This window comes from Neolamprologus brichardi, chromosome 4 (genome assembly GCF_056152115.1).
Source record: "Neolamprologus brichardi isolate AB-2024 chromosome 4, ASM5615211v1, whole genome shotgun sequence".
Classification (NCBI taxonomy): domain Eukaryota; kingdom Metazoa; phylum Chordata; class Actinopteri; order Cichliformes; family Cichlidae; genus Neolamprologus; species Neolamprologus brichardi.
Window position 1 is genome coordinate 24,988,959 of NC_142107.1, and position 15,280 is coordinate 25,004,238.

A 15,280-nucleotide genomic window follows, 5' to 3' on the forward strand; every position below is an offset into this window, starting at 1 on the left:
ACCACCAGGGGGCGATGTTTTTTATTGTTTTCAGGAGAACCAAAAGTGTCAAAATGAGACCAAAGAAAGAAATAACACCATTATTTCCACTCAAAGTTAACATAAAAATAAATTGCTGCAATGAATCTGTTAAATATGAAATGTTTATTTTCTTTCTCTGCAAAAAATATTTTATTTTCATTGGGCACTTTTGGTTCTCTGTATTACACCTAACTTTACCACAAAGGCTGAGTCCAGACAGTTTTACTCTGCATGCTCTCGGATGTTGGAAGCAGAGAGCTTTCATGGGTTGTAGGAACGTGTCGGTATTGTCGAAGTCAAACGATGCTCCATCAAACTGCAGCGCAGACTTTCTGGTTCAGATTCATTATGTATGGCATTACGGACTTTCCTCATCATGAACATGTCTTGTGTGTGAGGGAGTTCCTCGCTGCGCTCCAGAAGAAAGTGCAAAGAAGAATGACGCTTGTTAGAAAGTTTTGCAGTTTGTGTTAGAATTAAAGACTAAAACACAATCGAGAGGGAGTTTTGCTGACAGGGTTTATCTCCATGTAAATGGGTTTTAAATATGTGTTTTAGTTTGATGTTGTGTTATGGTTGCTGTTGGTAAAAATATATATATATATTTAAATTTATGTTTTATTTCCTTTTCCAGAGAGTGAGATGAGGTAGAGCAAAAGGTGAAGATCCTTACCAAAACAAATGTAAACACACATACAAAAGTTTCTTTTTCTTAATTATTTTTTTCCATCAATGTAACGGCATAATCTCCCTTTAGTTTTTCTATAAATTTGTACTTTTATTTGATAAAACAAAACAAAACGCTGTCATAACATTCCACCTTTATTCCGAAAACAACCGGAATTTGTAACCTTGTTTCCGGTGAAGAGCCCTTTGTGTGACAGGAAGTGACCTTTTCAAATAGTCGCCTGCAGTTTCCTTCATAGACCCTGTTGCGGATATAAACGCAGAACAGGCGCTCCGTTTGTCGCACAAACTGCCGCAGACATGGAGACGGAGAACATTTTCCTCTTCGTTCCTAATTTAATCGGTGAGTGTTTCCCGCCTTTGGCGACGCGGAGCTAGCTTAGCTTTAGCCGGCGAAATGTAAAATTCACCGAACTCCATTCAAAAAACGTCCAATTTAGAGAATCCGGCTCATCTGCTTTATCTGGGCAAAGTGAGCTGAGTAACGTCACAGTGGAAGCCAAATCAAGCCGAAATTAATGGTAAAGGACGGCACGTTGTGTAATTGTATTGTAGTTGTTTGTGTAATAATAAATGAGCATTTTCCCCTGAAATATGTCCAGTTTTATTGTGGATAAAAAGATTGATCAGGCCATTGAGCGATGGGTTTTTACAACTTCAATATGATGCTTTTAAATGCCTTCAATTATGAAAAATAACATAAGATATTCATCGTATGTGGACTACTCTGTACCCAGTGTAATTAAGTATTTTATAAGCTTCTATCTTGTCATTTTTGTTGTTAAAATCAATTTTATTGGAATAGGTAGCTGTAACATAAGTGTAGAGACATAACAAAGTGCATTGTTTTTGCGAAAAATGACAAATAATATGCAATAAGAAGGAATTTTCTCATCACAGATCATCAGTGTTGAAATCATTAAAACGCACTCTGTTTCTGAATAAATCCCTTCACCTTGGTTGGATCCTGCAGGTTATGCCCGGGTGGTGCTGGCCCTGATCTCCTTCTTCCTGATGCCCTGCTGCCCGTGGCCGGCCGTCTTCTGCTACCTGCTCAGCGCTCTGCTGGATGCCTTTGACGGCCATGCAGCGCGAGCGCTCAATCAGTGTACGTATATACACACGTGTGTGTGAGAGAGAGACGTCCAGTTTTGACTCCTGGAGGCAGGATTTGACTGAATGTGGATTTTGTGTTTGATGGAGGACGTGTTTGTTTTCCTGATGTTTATACTGGCTGATAACCACACTCTGTATATAAAAGATGGAAGGAGTGTGGTTGGGTTATTTTAACGACTCTCACTGCTTCAGTCGTAGTGGGTCGGTGTGGTACGTTAAAAGCACGCAGTGGTGAGGTGGATCCCTCGCTGTCCAGTCAGGTGCAACATCTACCATATCTGCAGAAACACCTGCTGATGTAGGAGGACGCCCCTGAGTAGATTTCTGTGTGCGTCTCAGGCCGTTTTTATGCTCGCTGTCTCGTGAGACAATCTTTGTGGGAGCTTCAGGCTGTGTTTATTTCTGCTGTAGAGTTTTAACATTGACTCAGTTGCTGCTGGAGCCTCTGCTGGACGTCAGAGGAACTGCAGCCATGACGGTTCCTGCAGCAGGTCGTGTTCTGGTCTCACGGCCGCTCTCTGTCTGTTTCAGCCACTAAGTTCGGCGCCATGTTGGACATGCTGACTGACCGCTGCGCCACCATGTGTCTGCTGGTCAACCTATCCCTGCTCTACCCCTCCTACACCTTCCTGTTCCAGCTCAGCATGTGTCTGGACATCGCTAGCCACTGGCTGCACCTGCACAGGTGGGCGATGTTTCTGTGGTTTTTAAGGTGAAGTCATATTTAGCTGTGTGGCCTGAACAGACTGAATCAGATCAGGTTGACCCGTTGACCCGTTTTAGAGCCATGACAGCTGTAAGGACGAGGTGTTGTGCTGCGGCTGATCGTGTTTTCTTATCTGTCTTCCTCAGCTCGACTGTAAAGGGATCAGCGAGTCATAAAACCATCGACCTCTCTGGGAACGCCATCCTACGCCTCTACTACACCTCCAAGGTCTGTGTGTCGTACGATAAACGTGTCCGTATGAATTTTAAAGGAACAGTCAGTGAACGTGTGTGTGTGTGTGTGTGTGTGGTTGTCCTGCAGCCAGTCCTGTTTGTGATGTGCGCCGGGAACGAGCTCTTCTTCTGCTTGCTCTACCTTCTCTATCACATCGAGGAGCCGGCAGGTAAGAGCTTATTATCCTCGTCTTCCTCACTTTCACAGGTGAGACTGAGTTTGGACGTCAGTGTTTACGGATCAAAGTTGTTTTAGTCGATTAAGATTCTTGTCGACTAAAATCTAATGTTAAAGTGTAAAGTTTGTTTTTGCTGGTCAGTTTATTTTCTTTGACATCGACTGTGAACGTGTTCGTACGTCTGCTCGTCTCTTCCTCACGCGTGTCCTTGTGTTGTTGTGTTTTCAGCAGGATCGTGAGAGCTAGCTTCTGATTGGCTCACATCCAAACTCATCCCACCTTTCTGAGTTCTGATTGGATCTCATCTTTCCAAAACATTTTCATCTTATTTTTTATTTGTTGATGAAAGTGTTGATAACTGTCATGGTGGTTGTTCTCCGCGAGTGTTAGTCTAGTTCTCGTTATTGGTTAATTAAAGCTGTGAGTCCTGCTGTTAAAATCCAGAGCTGGGAATGTTAACGTGTTCAGGTGCTGAACAGGAAACTCATCGTCTGATGTTACACTCGAGTCGCTGGATTTCTCCACAGGCTGGCTCTACTGGCTGCAGGGGCTCTGCGGGATCATCTGCCTGCTCAAGTCCGGCATCAGCGCCCTGCACCTCATCACCGCCTCCAAGAACATGGCCGCCATTGATGCCGCCGAGCGGGAGAAGGCCTCGAAGATGAAGTAGGAGGTCACGGGGAGGCGGCGAGAGCTGCAACAGCATCAGCAGATCCGTCGCAGTTTCACGTATTGTTGTTTTCTTAAAGGGAAAGTTTGTCAGACCGACACGGATTCTGACCAAAGATGGAGAAAAATATTCCAAATCCACGGCGCAGCCTTTAAATCACAACATAACACATGCAAACTTAAAGGACGACACGCACGTGTCCGTCGGTGACGACAGCGAGAGCTAACGCAGGTGTTCTTTACTTTTCCGTTAAAGCTGAAACGAGCCGACGATTCCTATCAGATTTATCGATTACACCTAAACAAATGTTGCTCATTCTCACTGCCACACTTTCAGTTTTACATCATAGCAATAATTAAAAAAACATCTGAACGCTTTAAAAAAAACAACAACAAATTTTTAAATTAAATATTTAAGTTTAAACAGACACATACGGAGGACCAAAAGTCAAAAATGAATTTAGAAATCACTAAAAGAATAAGAAGTAATGTTAATAATGACTGTAGGCAGGAAAAATAATGTTGCTGTTATCTGCTAATGTGTTTATACATCCATCAATATTTAAATCTAGGAAGAAAAGTAAATACAGAAATAAGAGGAGTGGCTAAAGTCCGGCCAAAATAAATGAGGCGCGATCTGAGAGGACAAATATGTAAATAAAGAAGCAAATAAAATGGCTAATTATTACAAAAGTAAACAAAAACTCAACATTCTTAGTCCTCCGTATCGGAATATCAACGTTCCAAATTGTTGTTGTTGTTATTATTATTATTATTAACATTATTATTTTCCCATTTTACAGACCAAACTATTAACAACGTTTAAAAAATGAAAACACAGATTATTGTAATTATTACTATTATTGCTGTTATTTTTAGTATTATTGTTGTAATTATGCTGCTGTCTGATCGCTGCCTGTTGTCAGGTCGATGTCGTCGGCTCAGTGATTGTGATTAATTGACAGATGATTGATGGGAGGCTCAGTGTGAAGCTGAGAGGAGGCGGGGCGTTCGGTCTGACTGGACGCACCTGTGCAGGTGTGCGTGTAGATGATGTCATGACTGGTGTGTTTAAATGAATGAGGAGCAGCTGGCGATGTGTAGCGCCCGTTAACCGTCCCAAGTCGCCTCCACCGTGACCGTCAGGCTGGTTACGGACACGTTAATGGTAAAATCTAAATTCTAATGCTTATTCCACTCTCTGAAAATCCACTTTTTATTCCTTATTTAGATGTTTTTTATTTGTTTTTGATTTGTGAAGACGAAACCGTCCCTGAAATGATGACACGACCAAAAGCTTAAATATTCCTCTCACCTTTCGTTCTGTTCCTGCGCCTCACTTCCTGTTCCTGCTGATGCTTGGCTGATTAGTCGGAGGCTGAGCAGTAGCTGGGCTCGTTTTATTTTAGTGCTAGGAGAGGAAGCGCCTCCTCTGTCAGAAACTGTACGTTTACCTCACCTGAGGAGCACCAAGTGTTACCTGTGTGTGTCGCTTTGACGGAGCCAATCAGAGAGTGTGCTGAACTCCGCATACTGTATTTGCTAGAATGTATAAATATGAAATATATATCTCGACCTGAAAGCAAAGTTTGATGTTCTATTTAAAAGGAAATAATGTTGTAATTTAAATATTTGATGCTGGTTTTGTTTGCTTGGTTTGAATTTACTGCAAAAAATAAAAAAAGCTGCAAAAGAAAAACGTTGTGTTCAATAAAAAAATTCAGATTTGTATTTAAACTTTTCCCCTTCGAGGCAGTTTGGACTCCACGAGCTGTCGATTTGATCGGTTCTGCTTTTCAGCGTTTCACAGAAGCTGAAGGTTTATTTAAGAAAAGCTTTGAAGACGAGTGCAGAGCTGCTGTTCTGTCCTCTGCACTTTGACCTTCACTTATCTCTTCCTGTTCCATATCACATCTTTATTTTTTGGTAATTCTTGTTCTACTGAAGCCAAAGAGTTTAACACAACCTGGAACGACGTAAACGGGGAACAGCTCAACAATCTAAAAGTGTGAAATAAAGGAGCCGAGCATGAAATGAGCAGACTGGGTTTATTTTAACATGAATTCATGCTGTCATAATACTGCATGTTCATACTGACGCTGTGGGGACGTGATCACGAGAACATCTGCACGCTGATGCACAGCTGTGGATGCCTGAACACATCTGGATTCATGGTGAGACACAAACACAGACCCGGTGTGGGCCGAAGAGAGCTGAGGGAAGTAACCAGCCTGCAGAATGATCATATAACCACTGTTATTTATATAAAACCAGTTTCTTAAAAGTCCTGAACAGTAGTTGAACGTTGACTTAAACTGTGATTCGGGAGTGTGGGAGTGTCCCTGCAAGTGGACAGGTAATAAAACTGCTGAGCAGCCACTTAAAGAGGGGCACCTGGTCACTCCACCTGGACCTGCAGGGCCACGGGACAGCTGGGCTTCTCTTTAAAACGTCTGCAGAAGTGCAGCTGCTTGTGATTGTTTTTCTGTATTTCAGCCTGGAGACCGAGGGCCGCCTTCACCTTCCATTCAGTCTCACATTAAAAATAAAACAGCTGTTTTCATCTGAATATTAGTGCTGACACGTTCCTCACTTTGAGAGAAAATCACATCAACGTTATTTATTACAACAGCGGGACATCCCTGTTACACCAGCCAAAGACAAAATGAACAAATAAAAGAACTAAATAAAATGGAAGTGACAATTTTATAAACAAGGTAAACAAATTTTAAAAAGTAAATAAAATACCTCAATGAATGAAGTAAATCAAAATAAAACTAGTTTAATAAGTGTGAAGAAAGCAGAAAATGGCATTTAGCGTTACAGGAGCTCAGGATAACTGCACTACAATGGCTGAACAATAAAATAATAAAATCCAGCTGTGCTCATTTAAAGTCGGCCGGATTCGTGGGGATGTCCTCCGTGTCGTGGCTGTGTTACTGTCAGCACTCAATCGTGCAGTAAGTCCGCCGGAGACGCGAATTTAGAGTCTTTTGAATGGAGTCTGGCGGGCCGCGCGGTGTGGCCCGTTCACGGACGGACGTCATGTGTTTTGAGGTTACATCCAGCTGTTGCACTTGCGCGCATCGTTACCTTTAAGATGCTCGGGGATAAAGGCTCATTTTAGCCGAACCCGACACCATTTTACCGGAGAGTTTGGCGCGAACGCGGCTCGGATCACCGCCTGGCACCTCTTCCCCGCAGCGCAGCGCCAGTTTTCGGGTTCCTTTAAGCGAAGTGGCGGAGTTAACGGCCGAGCTGATCCCATAAATGTCGGATTTGATTATCTGTCGGCCTACCGAGAAGTGGCGGGGGCGAGAGGGACGGCGCGGCACGAGACGAGCCGAGACGGGGTCCGCGAGGAGGGTGCACACGCCAAATACTTTCCCTTTAAAGCAGAGAGGGACAGAGGGGGTGAAGAAGAGATAAAAAAAGAAAAGGAAGAAAGAGCGAAGGGAGGGAGGGCGAGAGGGAGCGCGAGGGAGCGGGTTTGAAAAAAACAGAAAGATGTCATCCTGTCGATTCAGACACCGAGGCGGAGCCACGGACCGCGGCCGACCGGGAGCGCTCTAGCCGGGGGACGCGCCCTACGCAACTCCGAGGCTCGGAAGCCGACGCTGCGGCCTTGTCGGAGCTATAAAACGAGTCCCGAACAGCTGCTGCTATGATTAGCACGTCTCGACTGCTCGGCTTCGCCATTAAAATACTTTGCATGCAGATTTTTATTCCAGTCGACATAAGCAAATTAAATTAAACCGCACCATTAAAGCAAGTACGCATGAGACCAACCATTCTGTCGCATTTACAGAAGCATCTGCTCAGTGACTGTTTAGCTGCCATATTAACTCCTGCCTCTCGGACGCTTCTCTAAGAAGTGTCAGGGCTTTGGGACTCATTTCCCCTGTCGGTGGAGGGGAGCTGCCATACAGGCCTCGCGTTTTGTTTTCACAGCAGCTCCCGGAGCTTTTCTACCTCCCCCTCCTCCTTCTCCTCCACCTCCTCCTCCTCCTCTTCGGTCCCCAGCTGGGTCTCCTTCAGGATGGACACCTCCTGGAGTAATTTCCTCTTTCAGGTGAGTGCTAAATTCCCGCGGCTGCTGCGTGGTTTGGGCTTTTTGAGGGCGGGTGGGGGCCGTTGGGCTTTGCTACAGGTGGGGAGGTCACGGAGGGGTCAGGGGGAGTTGTTGGTGTGGCTCCCCTTGTCTCCACTTTGATCCTGCTGACCTCTCACCCGGGGCACTGCCTCCTTATTTAACCTCTCAGTCCCCTGAAAATGAGAGAAGGGTTTGTGTTTGTCCTCACTCACTCTTATATATCACTTTTCTGCTGCCCTGCAGCACTCAGAGCGCTTTATACACATTCACACAAGCGCCTACTAACAATCACACACATCCATACACCGCAGAGCAACTTGGGGGGCAGACGAGGGGGACCAGCCACCAACCTTCCTGCTCTACCTCCTGAGCTACAGCCACTCTGCATGAACCCTTTAGGGGGCAAATAAATACTCGTCGCCCCCTTTAGAAACGCCTCGACCCGCTTTAGTTTGTAATCGAACTTCATGTCGAACATCAGTGTAAGTAAAAGTGTTTTACTTTTGGCCAAAGTATCGAAGCACATGACAGCTTCTTCTCGTGCTTCCATAAGACCCATGAAGCATAAACTGGTTCTGCAGCTCTGCTGCGGCTGGTTTGTGTGAAGTGAAAACAAATTAGGCCAAGCTAAATATTTTTTGCACTTTGATTGTGACCTATAACCTCTGAAGGCTGGTTTTTAATTAGCCAGGCAGTGCTAAAACAAAAAGACAAGAAGAAAGCCGTTCTGAGAGGCCAGATGTTCCCACGTCTGAGCTCTGAGCTGTTTCTCTTACGGAGAGAAACTTTTCAGCGCACTCTTAAAAAATGTGTCATTGTGGTCTGATGAGGCCAAGGTTGAACTTTTTGGTTGTATTTCTGAAAGCTACAGAAACAACACCGTGCATCACTGAACGAATGCCACGGCCATGGCAAAGCACGGCGGTGGCACCATCGGGCTCCCGGGCGTCTGCTAGAAAGCTGAAGATGAAATCTGTGGGGTGACCTGAAGAGGGCGCTGCACAGGGCTGACAGATACTGAGCTCTTTTTGTAAGCAAAAGAAATTTGGGCTGTCAGACTCCTGCATGAAGTCAGGTTATTGTGACCCATCACAGAACCTCGGGGATCTTATCGTCATCATTCAAAGCTTAAACGGGTCACAGAGTTTTGCTTTGCTCCAGACGGAGCTGGTGTTTCCAGATGTGCCGTGGTTCACTGAGAGCCGAGCGCTCTCCTGCACTCTGCACGTCTCACCGATGAAGTCCTCCACAGAGCTGTCAGCCTGGAGATCATTCAGATAATGTCATGTTGTTTCAGGCCAGGACCTTCTCCCTCCGCATTCAGCTCGCCCTCTCACACCTGTCGTCACACCTGTCGTCACACCTGTCGTCACACCTGTCGTCACTGTCATCAAAACTTTAATCATTAATGTCCTTTTTGATGCATTTAATGACACATTCAGTCATTTATAGATGTTGGTTTACTTTGTAGACACCTTTGGTGTCACGCCCTCACCTGCCCTGTATGCACTGTTACAGTAAATAAGCTTCTGGATGTTTCAGGTGTAAATGGCTGTGTGTGTTGATTCAGATGTTTCTCACTGACCTCCGGCAGACGCCTCCGACTCAGAGTCAGCCCGAGACGCCGCTACAGTCGGAGCTGCTGCCGGAGCTGACCGGCTCGGCTCAGAGTCCTCCGGGCGAGCACATCGTGACACCGCCGTCCACCGTCGACACCGCCGCCCTGAGCGAGGAGCCGCTGCCAGGTGAGGATGGGGCGGGGTTTAAACCTCATCACTGACGTGTTTGAAGTTGTTCCAACAGGCCGATATTGACGTTTTTAAAGGTTGTCTTCTGAACTCTGGGCTTTTATTGCAGCGTCAGCAGTTTGGTTATCAGTGGGAGATTTTATTTTTCTGCACGCTTGTCAGAGTCGGAGTTCACGAGCACAAAACAGGCTTCGTGTTTGGTTTATTTCCTCTGATTTACTTCAGAGGATCAGTGACTTTAGTTTTTACTCGATGTGCAGGAGACGTTTGAGCTGTGAGGGGAAACCAAACACCCAAGTTTCACTAATCAGCCTGTTTACAGAAACACAAGAAAGAACATTTTTGAGGTTAGAGCTGCAAAATAAATACATACATTAAAACTTGCATGTTTTTCATTTTCATATTTATTATTATGACTGAAGATTACAGCTGCAAATGTTACGTGCTGTACAAAGTTGTTAAATATACAGTATATTTAACAATATTAAAAAAGTGACACATTTTCAAGCCCAAAGATGTTGAATGATTTTACTCAGATCTGCAGAATTCATTGAAATTATTTCAATTTCTCCAGAAAAGCTTCAAATCTTTTGTCCGCTCTGCACAACATTGTGTTTTTTAGCAGTTGATTGGTTTGATTTGTTGCTAAGCAGCAGGGTTTCCCTGTATTATGGCACAATATTTCCCATAATGGTTAAAAATGCTTCCAGTTATTTGTGTTGACACTTTTTGTCCCCCGTACATGAGTACGGCTCAGTTTTCCGTAGATTGTAAATCTCCAAAGAAATAAACACGTCAGGAATTTATCTTTTCTTTGTCTGTTTGTTGTGTCAGAGCTCAGTTTGTCCAACAGTTTACAAACCAGTGTAACAGGATTAGTTTGAAGTCGGTAAATTCCGACGTTTCTTCAGACGAATGTTAACCTCAGAGTGCACTGACTGTGACTAAAATGTGACTTTAATGTCCGCCAGTCAAACCGCTCACCAAGCCGAGCCGGCCCGCCCACATCTGCGCCACCTGCAACAAGGAGTTCAAGAACAGCTACAACCTGCGGCGGCACCAGTCGGTGCACACGGGCATCAAGATGAAGGACCGGGCGGCCCGGGAGAAGGAGGACGGAGCGAAGGCCGGCCGGGTGGAGAAGCAGACGGTCCCGCTCTCCCTCCTCCACCTCGCCCTGCCCCCGCAGCAGCCTCCTCCCCCTCCCGCGGCTCCCGGCCAAGAGACCCTCCCCCAGCCCGGCCAGCACGTCAACCAGGAGGGCCAGCCGGTGTCTGTGTCCATCGCCCCGGCAACAGTAACCATGGCTGCGCCGCCTCAGCCCATCCAGGCAGCCGTTGTTGTCGTTGGGTCCATGGAGCAGGTGGGTTCACCGGGAAGAGAGCCAGAGAGTAAGGCCAAGATTAAAGGACAATTCAGGGCCTTTTGATGCCAGCGGCAGCTGCAGGAAGTGAAACATGGCCGCTGACACTCACGCTTATAAACACACAATTTGAATTAAATCTTTGTGGATCAAACATCAGAAAACCTCAGACGAGCATCATAATCAGCTAGTGTTGATGCCGGGAGCAGAGAGGCCTCTGACAGCAGAGTGTATTTACCACTGAACTTCTCTGCCTCTTCCCGCAGAATCCCAATCCTAATCCCATTCCCAGCACCAATCAGGTGAGGAAGAACCACGCCTGCGAGGCCTGCGGAAAGGCCTTCAGGGACGTCTACCACCTCAACCGCCACCGGCTGTCCCACTCGGACGAGAAGCCGTACTCCTGCCCTATCTGCCAGCAGCGCTTCAAGAGGAAAGACAGGATGAGCTACCACGTGCGCTCGCACCAGGGCGGCGTGGAGAAGCCGTACATCTGCCCGCACTGCGCCAAGGCCTTTTCTCGGTACGAGCGCCATCCGCTCCTCGGGCCACGTTAACTCCTCACGGAGAGCTCGTATATGTAGCCGCTCACATTTAGCATGAAAGACGTAGATGTGACTGTTATTCAGGACTCTGTCCTGATGAGCTTCTGATCTTAGCCTCTGATTTCAAGTCTCGTTGAACACAAACTGATGAGAACAGGAAAACAAAGACGAGTTGAGTCCCCCAGTTTCAGTCCTAACATCCGAAAGAGAAAATGGGAACAGCTCGACCTCATTGCTCACAGCTGCCTCGTCCCTCGTCTATATACAGTTTATGCTGCTCCACGACTTTAATGCCTGAACCTATGAAGTCATCAGCTGTTCACTGAGCGCGTCCAAGTGAACTGAAGCAGTGTCCCCGCACACCACAGCTTATAAGTTAGTTCATAACCAGACTTTATACAGCCAGACAAACACACACTGTAAATAAAAGATGGCTGCAACCACCATGATGTCATCCGTCAATTTCTTTACTCTGGATTTTAGCTTTATAGTTGCCGTCATGTTGGTTGTTTCCAGCACACAGACACCTGCCAATTAGTAACATCCAATCGTGATCCCAGAATCCCACCTAAGCTGGAGCTCAGAGAGCGGCCGTGTGATTGGTCAGATGATGTCATTAAAAAAGCTCCATTGGCACACAGTTAGCAGCTACAGCCGCCTGTCAGTCAAAGAGGCCACGCCCCTAATAATGCTTTAAACCTTATTACAATTTAAACAGTAAAAAAAAATGAATCTCAGTCTTGTTTGCATTTTCAGGCCGGACCACCTCAACAGTCACGTGCGACAGGTGCACTCCACAGAGAGGCCGTTCAAGTGCACGGTAACACCCCCACCTGTTGACCTGTTTCTGCCAGTCCTGCATTCAGAAAACAACAACGTCAAAATTTCAATAAAAAGCATCAAATTTTACATTTATAGAGTTTTTATAAGCAACTACGTCTTATTTTGAAAATTTCACTCGTTTCATCCACGCCTTCCTGTTTTCTGCAGACGTGCACGTCAGCGTTTGCCACACGGGATCGCCTCCGTGCTCACCTGATTCGCCACGAGGAGAAGGTGCCGTGTCACATCTGCGGGAAGCTGCTGTCGGCCGCTTACATCACCGACCACATGCGGGTCCACAACCAATCGCAGCACCACGCCTGCCACCTCTGCAACCGCAGTAAGACACGGCTGCGTCACGAGGAAGCGCCACCGACAGTCCGCCGTCACCCCGCCTTCACGTGTCCGTGTGCTCTTGTCCCGCAGGCTTCACCACCCTCACCTACCTGCGCGTCCACGCCCAGAAGCACCACGGCCAGGAGTGGAAGGAGAGCGGCGGGGCGCGGGGGGCTTTCGGCGGGACCGGGGCCGGCGGCGTGCTGCTCTGCCAGCTGTGCGGGGTACAGTGCAAGACGGCCACGCAGCTCCAGGGTCACATGGGCACCCACGCCAACCAGGGCGACCCCACCCCCAACCAGACGAGCACGGGGCCCGTGGGCACCACCAGCGTGGCGGTCACGGTGTCCAGCGCTAGCACAGTGGGACTGCTGGTCACTGACTGCTCCGGTATCGCCCCCCAGCCCCACAGCTAGCACGCTGGGGGGGCGAGTGGGGGCAGGGGAGAGCTGGGGTGGGACTGCAGGGAGGTGGGGTGGAGTCAAGGGGGGAGTCGGAGGAGTCGAGGCAAAAGGAAGCAAGGACACGTAGGAGGAGCCACCGGAGCAGGTGTGTGGATCCATTCTGCTCATTAATGGCGCCATGTTTGTAGTCCTGGACTCGCTGCAGCGGCTTTGCTCCTTTTTTATGAAATGAGGTGAGCTCTGATTTTTCTGTCTCAGGTTGTTTCCTGACACATCTGGATGGAGGTTCGACTTCTCCGTGGCGCTGTGAGGACGGCGACCTCTGTTCGTTCCCGCGACGCCCGCCTCCGTCAGCTGACCGGCCTCCAGCACTGGGAGGCGCTCTCTGCGTTCACACTACCGACTCTGGAGTCCTGCACAGAGGACCCATCAGTTATTAACTAATGTGTATTTTTATTCTCCAGCTTGGCGCTTAGCTGTTATCATCACTTCATTGTTTTCATTTTCAGCCGCTCTTGATTTTTGTAAAGCCGCCGTCGCCGTTTTTACACCATTTCTGATCCACGATATCCGTGTTTAACACCAGGAAACTGGCCCAGAGACCTCAGTAACACGATTTATCTCATTTTCTCTTCTAATTTATTGCCGAGCGGTGTCCGGTTTGCCTTTGAGCGGGGAGCAGGTGTTTCTGACGGCCCACGCTGTACATACACACTTTTATAAAGCAGATAACGGCAGACCGATAGTTGTTTGTGGATATTCCCCCTGAACACTGAATGTGCATAACTTCTCTGCTTCGTATGATCTTCGTTCTTACTCTGGATGCTGATTTGTAACTCTTGAACCTGCCATGTAATTTGTAGCTACCTGGTGACACATTTTCTGTGGCTGTGCATATTGATTGTACTTGATGCATAGTGCATAGCGCCTCGTTACTGTTACTGTATTAAAAGGCAGTAAAACGCACGTGTGGACTCGAGTTCAGGTCATCTTCACAGTGTCTGAGTGGGTGCTGAATGTGGATGTTTCGTCTGAAGCACTGAAACAAGTTAAAGGTGTCGGTGAACCGGCTCAGAGAAGCTAACGGGCCCGTTAGCTCCGATTTAGCGGCTCGTAATGTTTCTATTCAGTCTGAGCCTCAGGCTGAGGTGAGATAGCGCTAACTTATGCTCAGGACTTTCCTTCCTTATATATGAATCCCTTTGTCTGCTGCATCACTGTGTTTGCCTTTAATAGGAAGTACTTTTATTTAATATATAAGTATTTGTTAGTCCTCCAGATTAAAACAGAGTAGTTCCTGTAATACTGGGCTCTGTGTAAGGAAAGGCTTCAAAACATAAAGTCCATATAAAAAAGAATGAATCAGTGTTACATTGATATCAAATCAATATTTAAAAAGTATAAATCAGATGATAAGAATTTTATTTTATGGGTTTTATTTTGCCTGTAAATTTATATATTTTGTATTTGTTAATTCAGGTTAAAAGACATTTTTGCCACATTTTATAAAATACTACTTAAATTAATTTAAATATATTTTGATGTATTTGAGTTATTTATGTTAAACTGTGGCAGTTTGAGTCCTCCATATAACCCAATGATGACCGATTATTCAATTTCAATTCAATTCAGTTTTATTTATATAGCGCCAAATCACAACAAAAGTCGCCTCAAGGCGCTTCATAGATACAGAGAAAAACCCAACAATCATATGACCCCCTATGAGCAGCACTTTGGCGACAGTGGGAAGGAAAAACTCCCTTTTAACAGGAAGAAACCTCCAGCAGAACCAGGCTCAGGGAGGGGCAGGGCCATCTGCTGTGATTGGTTGGGGTGAGAGAAGGAAGACAGGATAAAGACATGCTGTGGAAGAGAGACAGAGGTTAATAACAGATATGATTCAAAACAGATATGATTCAAAATTATCAAGAGTATTATATAATAATCCAAATACTGGCTGTGTATGAACGCTCAGATCGATACATTGTTTCAGTGCGTAGTTAAATAATTTTTTCTTATGGAAAGATACATTAAAAATACTACTACTCCACTAAATGGGAAAAAGATCATTTTATAAAATATACATATAAATATAGAATTTGTATTGATGTCTATTTTATGTTACAGACAGCAGATGGTGATGCACATTTACATCGTAGGACTCCAAAAATGTTTTAAAATGAAATATTCTGAAATATCTTCTGTTGTGTTATGTAATTATTATGGAAAGTAAAAACAACAGTGATGTAGTGCTCATTAAAATGTGTTCAGAATTTGCAAACATGATGATTCACCTCTCCCCTACATTAGCTGGATGAAAGTATCGGCATTGTTATCGGGGACAGCGGCCGTGTGTTT

General features: G+C 46.0%; 2 protein-coding genes across 3 annotated transcripts; both read left to right on the forward strand.

The window, feature by feature from the left end:
* The first annotated feature begins 885 nt into the window (after positions 1-885).
* On the forward strand, positions 886-3,773 carry cdipt (CDP-diacylglycerol--inositol 3-phosphatidyltransferase (phosphatidylinositol synthase)). The gene is made up of 6 exons (XM_087840385.1): positions 886-1,051; positions 1,682-1,816; positions 2,356-2,509; positions 2,677-2,758; positions 2,852-2,933; positions 3,470-3,773. The coding sequence occupies exons 1-6, from the start codon at positions 1,009-1,011 to the stop codon at positions 3,610-3,612; spliced, it is 639 nt and encodes a 212-aa protein (XP_087696511.1). The 5' UTR covers positions 886-1,008; the 3' UTR covers positions 3,613-3,773.
* Positions 3,774-6,607: 2,834 nt separating this feature from the next.
* Positions 6,608-13,888, forward strand: maza (MYC-associated zinc finger protein a (purine-binding transcription factor)). 2 transcript variants are annotated; one of them, XM_087840156.1, is made up of 8 exons: positions 6,608-7,683; positions 9,275-9,449; positions 10,424-10,815; positions 11,082-11,338; positions 12,117-12,180; positions 12,351-12,522; positions 12,609-13,067; positions 13,181-13,888. In XM_087840156.1, the coding sequence occupies exons 1-7, from the start codon at positions 7,651-7,653 to the stop codon at positions 12,932-12,934; spliced, it is 1,419 nt and encodes a 472-aa protein (XP_087696282.1). In that variant the 5' UTR covers positions 6,608-7,650; the 3' UTR covers positions 12,935-13,067; positions 13,181-13,888. The 2 variants fall into 2 exon arrangements, with proteins under 2 accessions (XP_087696282.1, XP_087696283.1); XM_087840157.1 differs by having other exon boundaries at positions 6,610-7,683; positions 9,299-9,449.
* Positions 13,889-15,280: the final 1,392 nt, after the last annotated feature.

Excerpts from the sequence above, each read along its gene's own strand:
- maza (XM_087840156.1), top strand. The coding sequence starts at position 7,651 with ATGGACACCTCCTGGAGTAATTTCCTCTTTCAG. Across the intron at positions 9,450-10,423 it reads GAGCGAGGAGCCGCTGCCAG|TCAAACCGCTCACCAAGCCG; the intron begins GTGAGGATGGGG and ends AATGTCCGCCAG. Across the intron at positions 12,181-12,350 it reads AGAGGCCGTTCAAGTGCACG|ACGTGCACGTCAGCGTTTGC; the intron begins GTAACACCCCCA and ends TGTTTTCTGCAG.
- cdipt (XM_087840385.1), top strand. The coding sequence starts at position 1,009 with ATGGAGACGGAGAACATTTTCCTCTTCGTTCCTAATTTAATCG. Across the intron at positions 2,759-2,851 it reads GCCTCTACTACACCTCCAAG|CCAGTCCTGTTTGTGATGTG; the intron begins GTCTGTGTGTCG and ends GTTGTCCTGCAG. Across the intron at positions 2,934-3,469 it reads TCACATCGAGGAGCCGGCAG|GCTGGCTCTACTGGCTGCAG; the intron begins GTAAGAGCTTAT and ends ATTTCTCCACAG.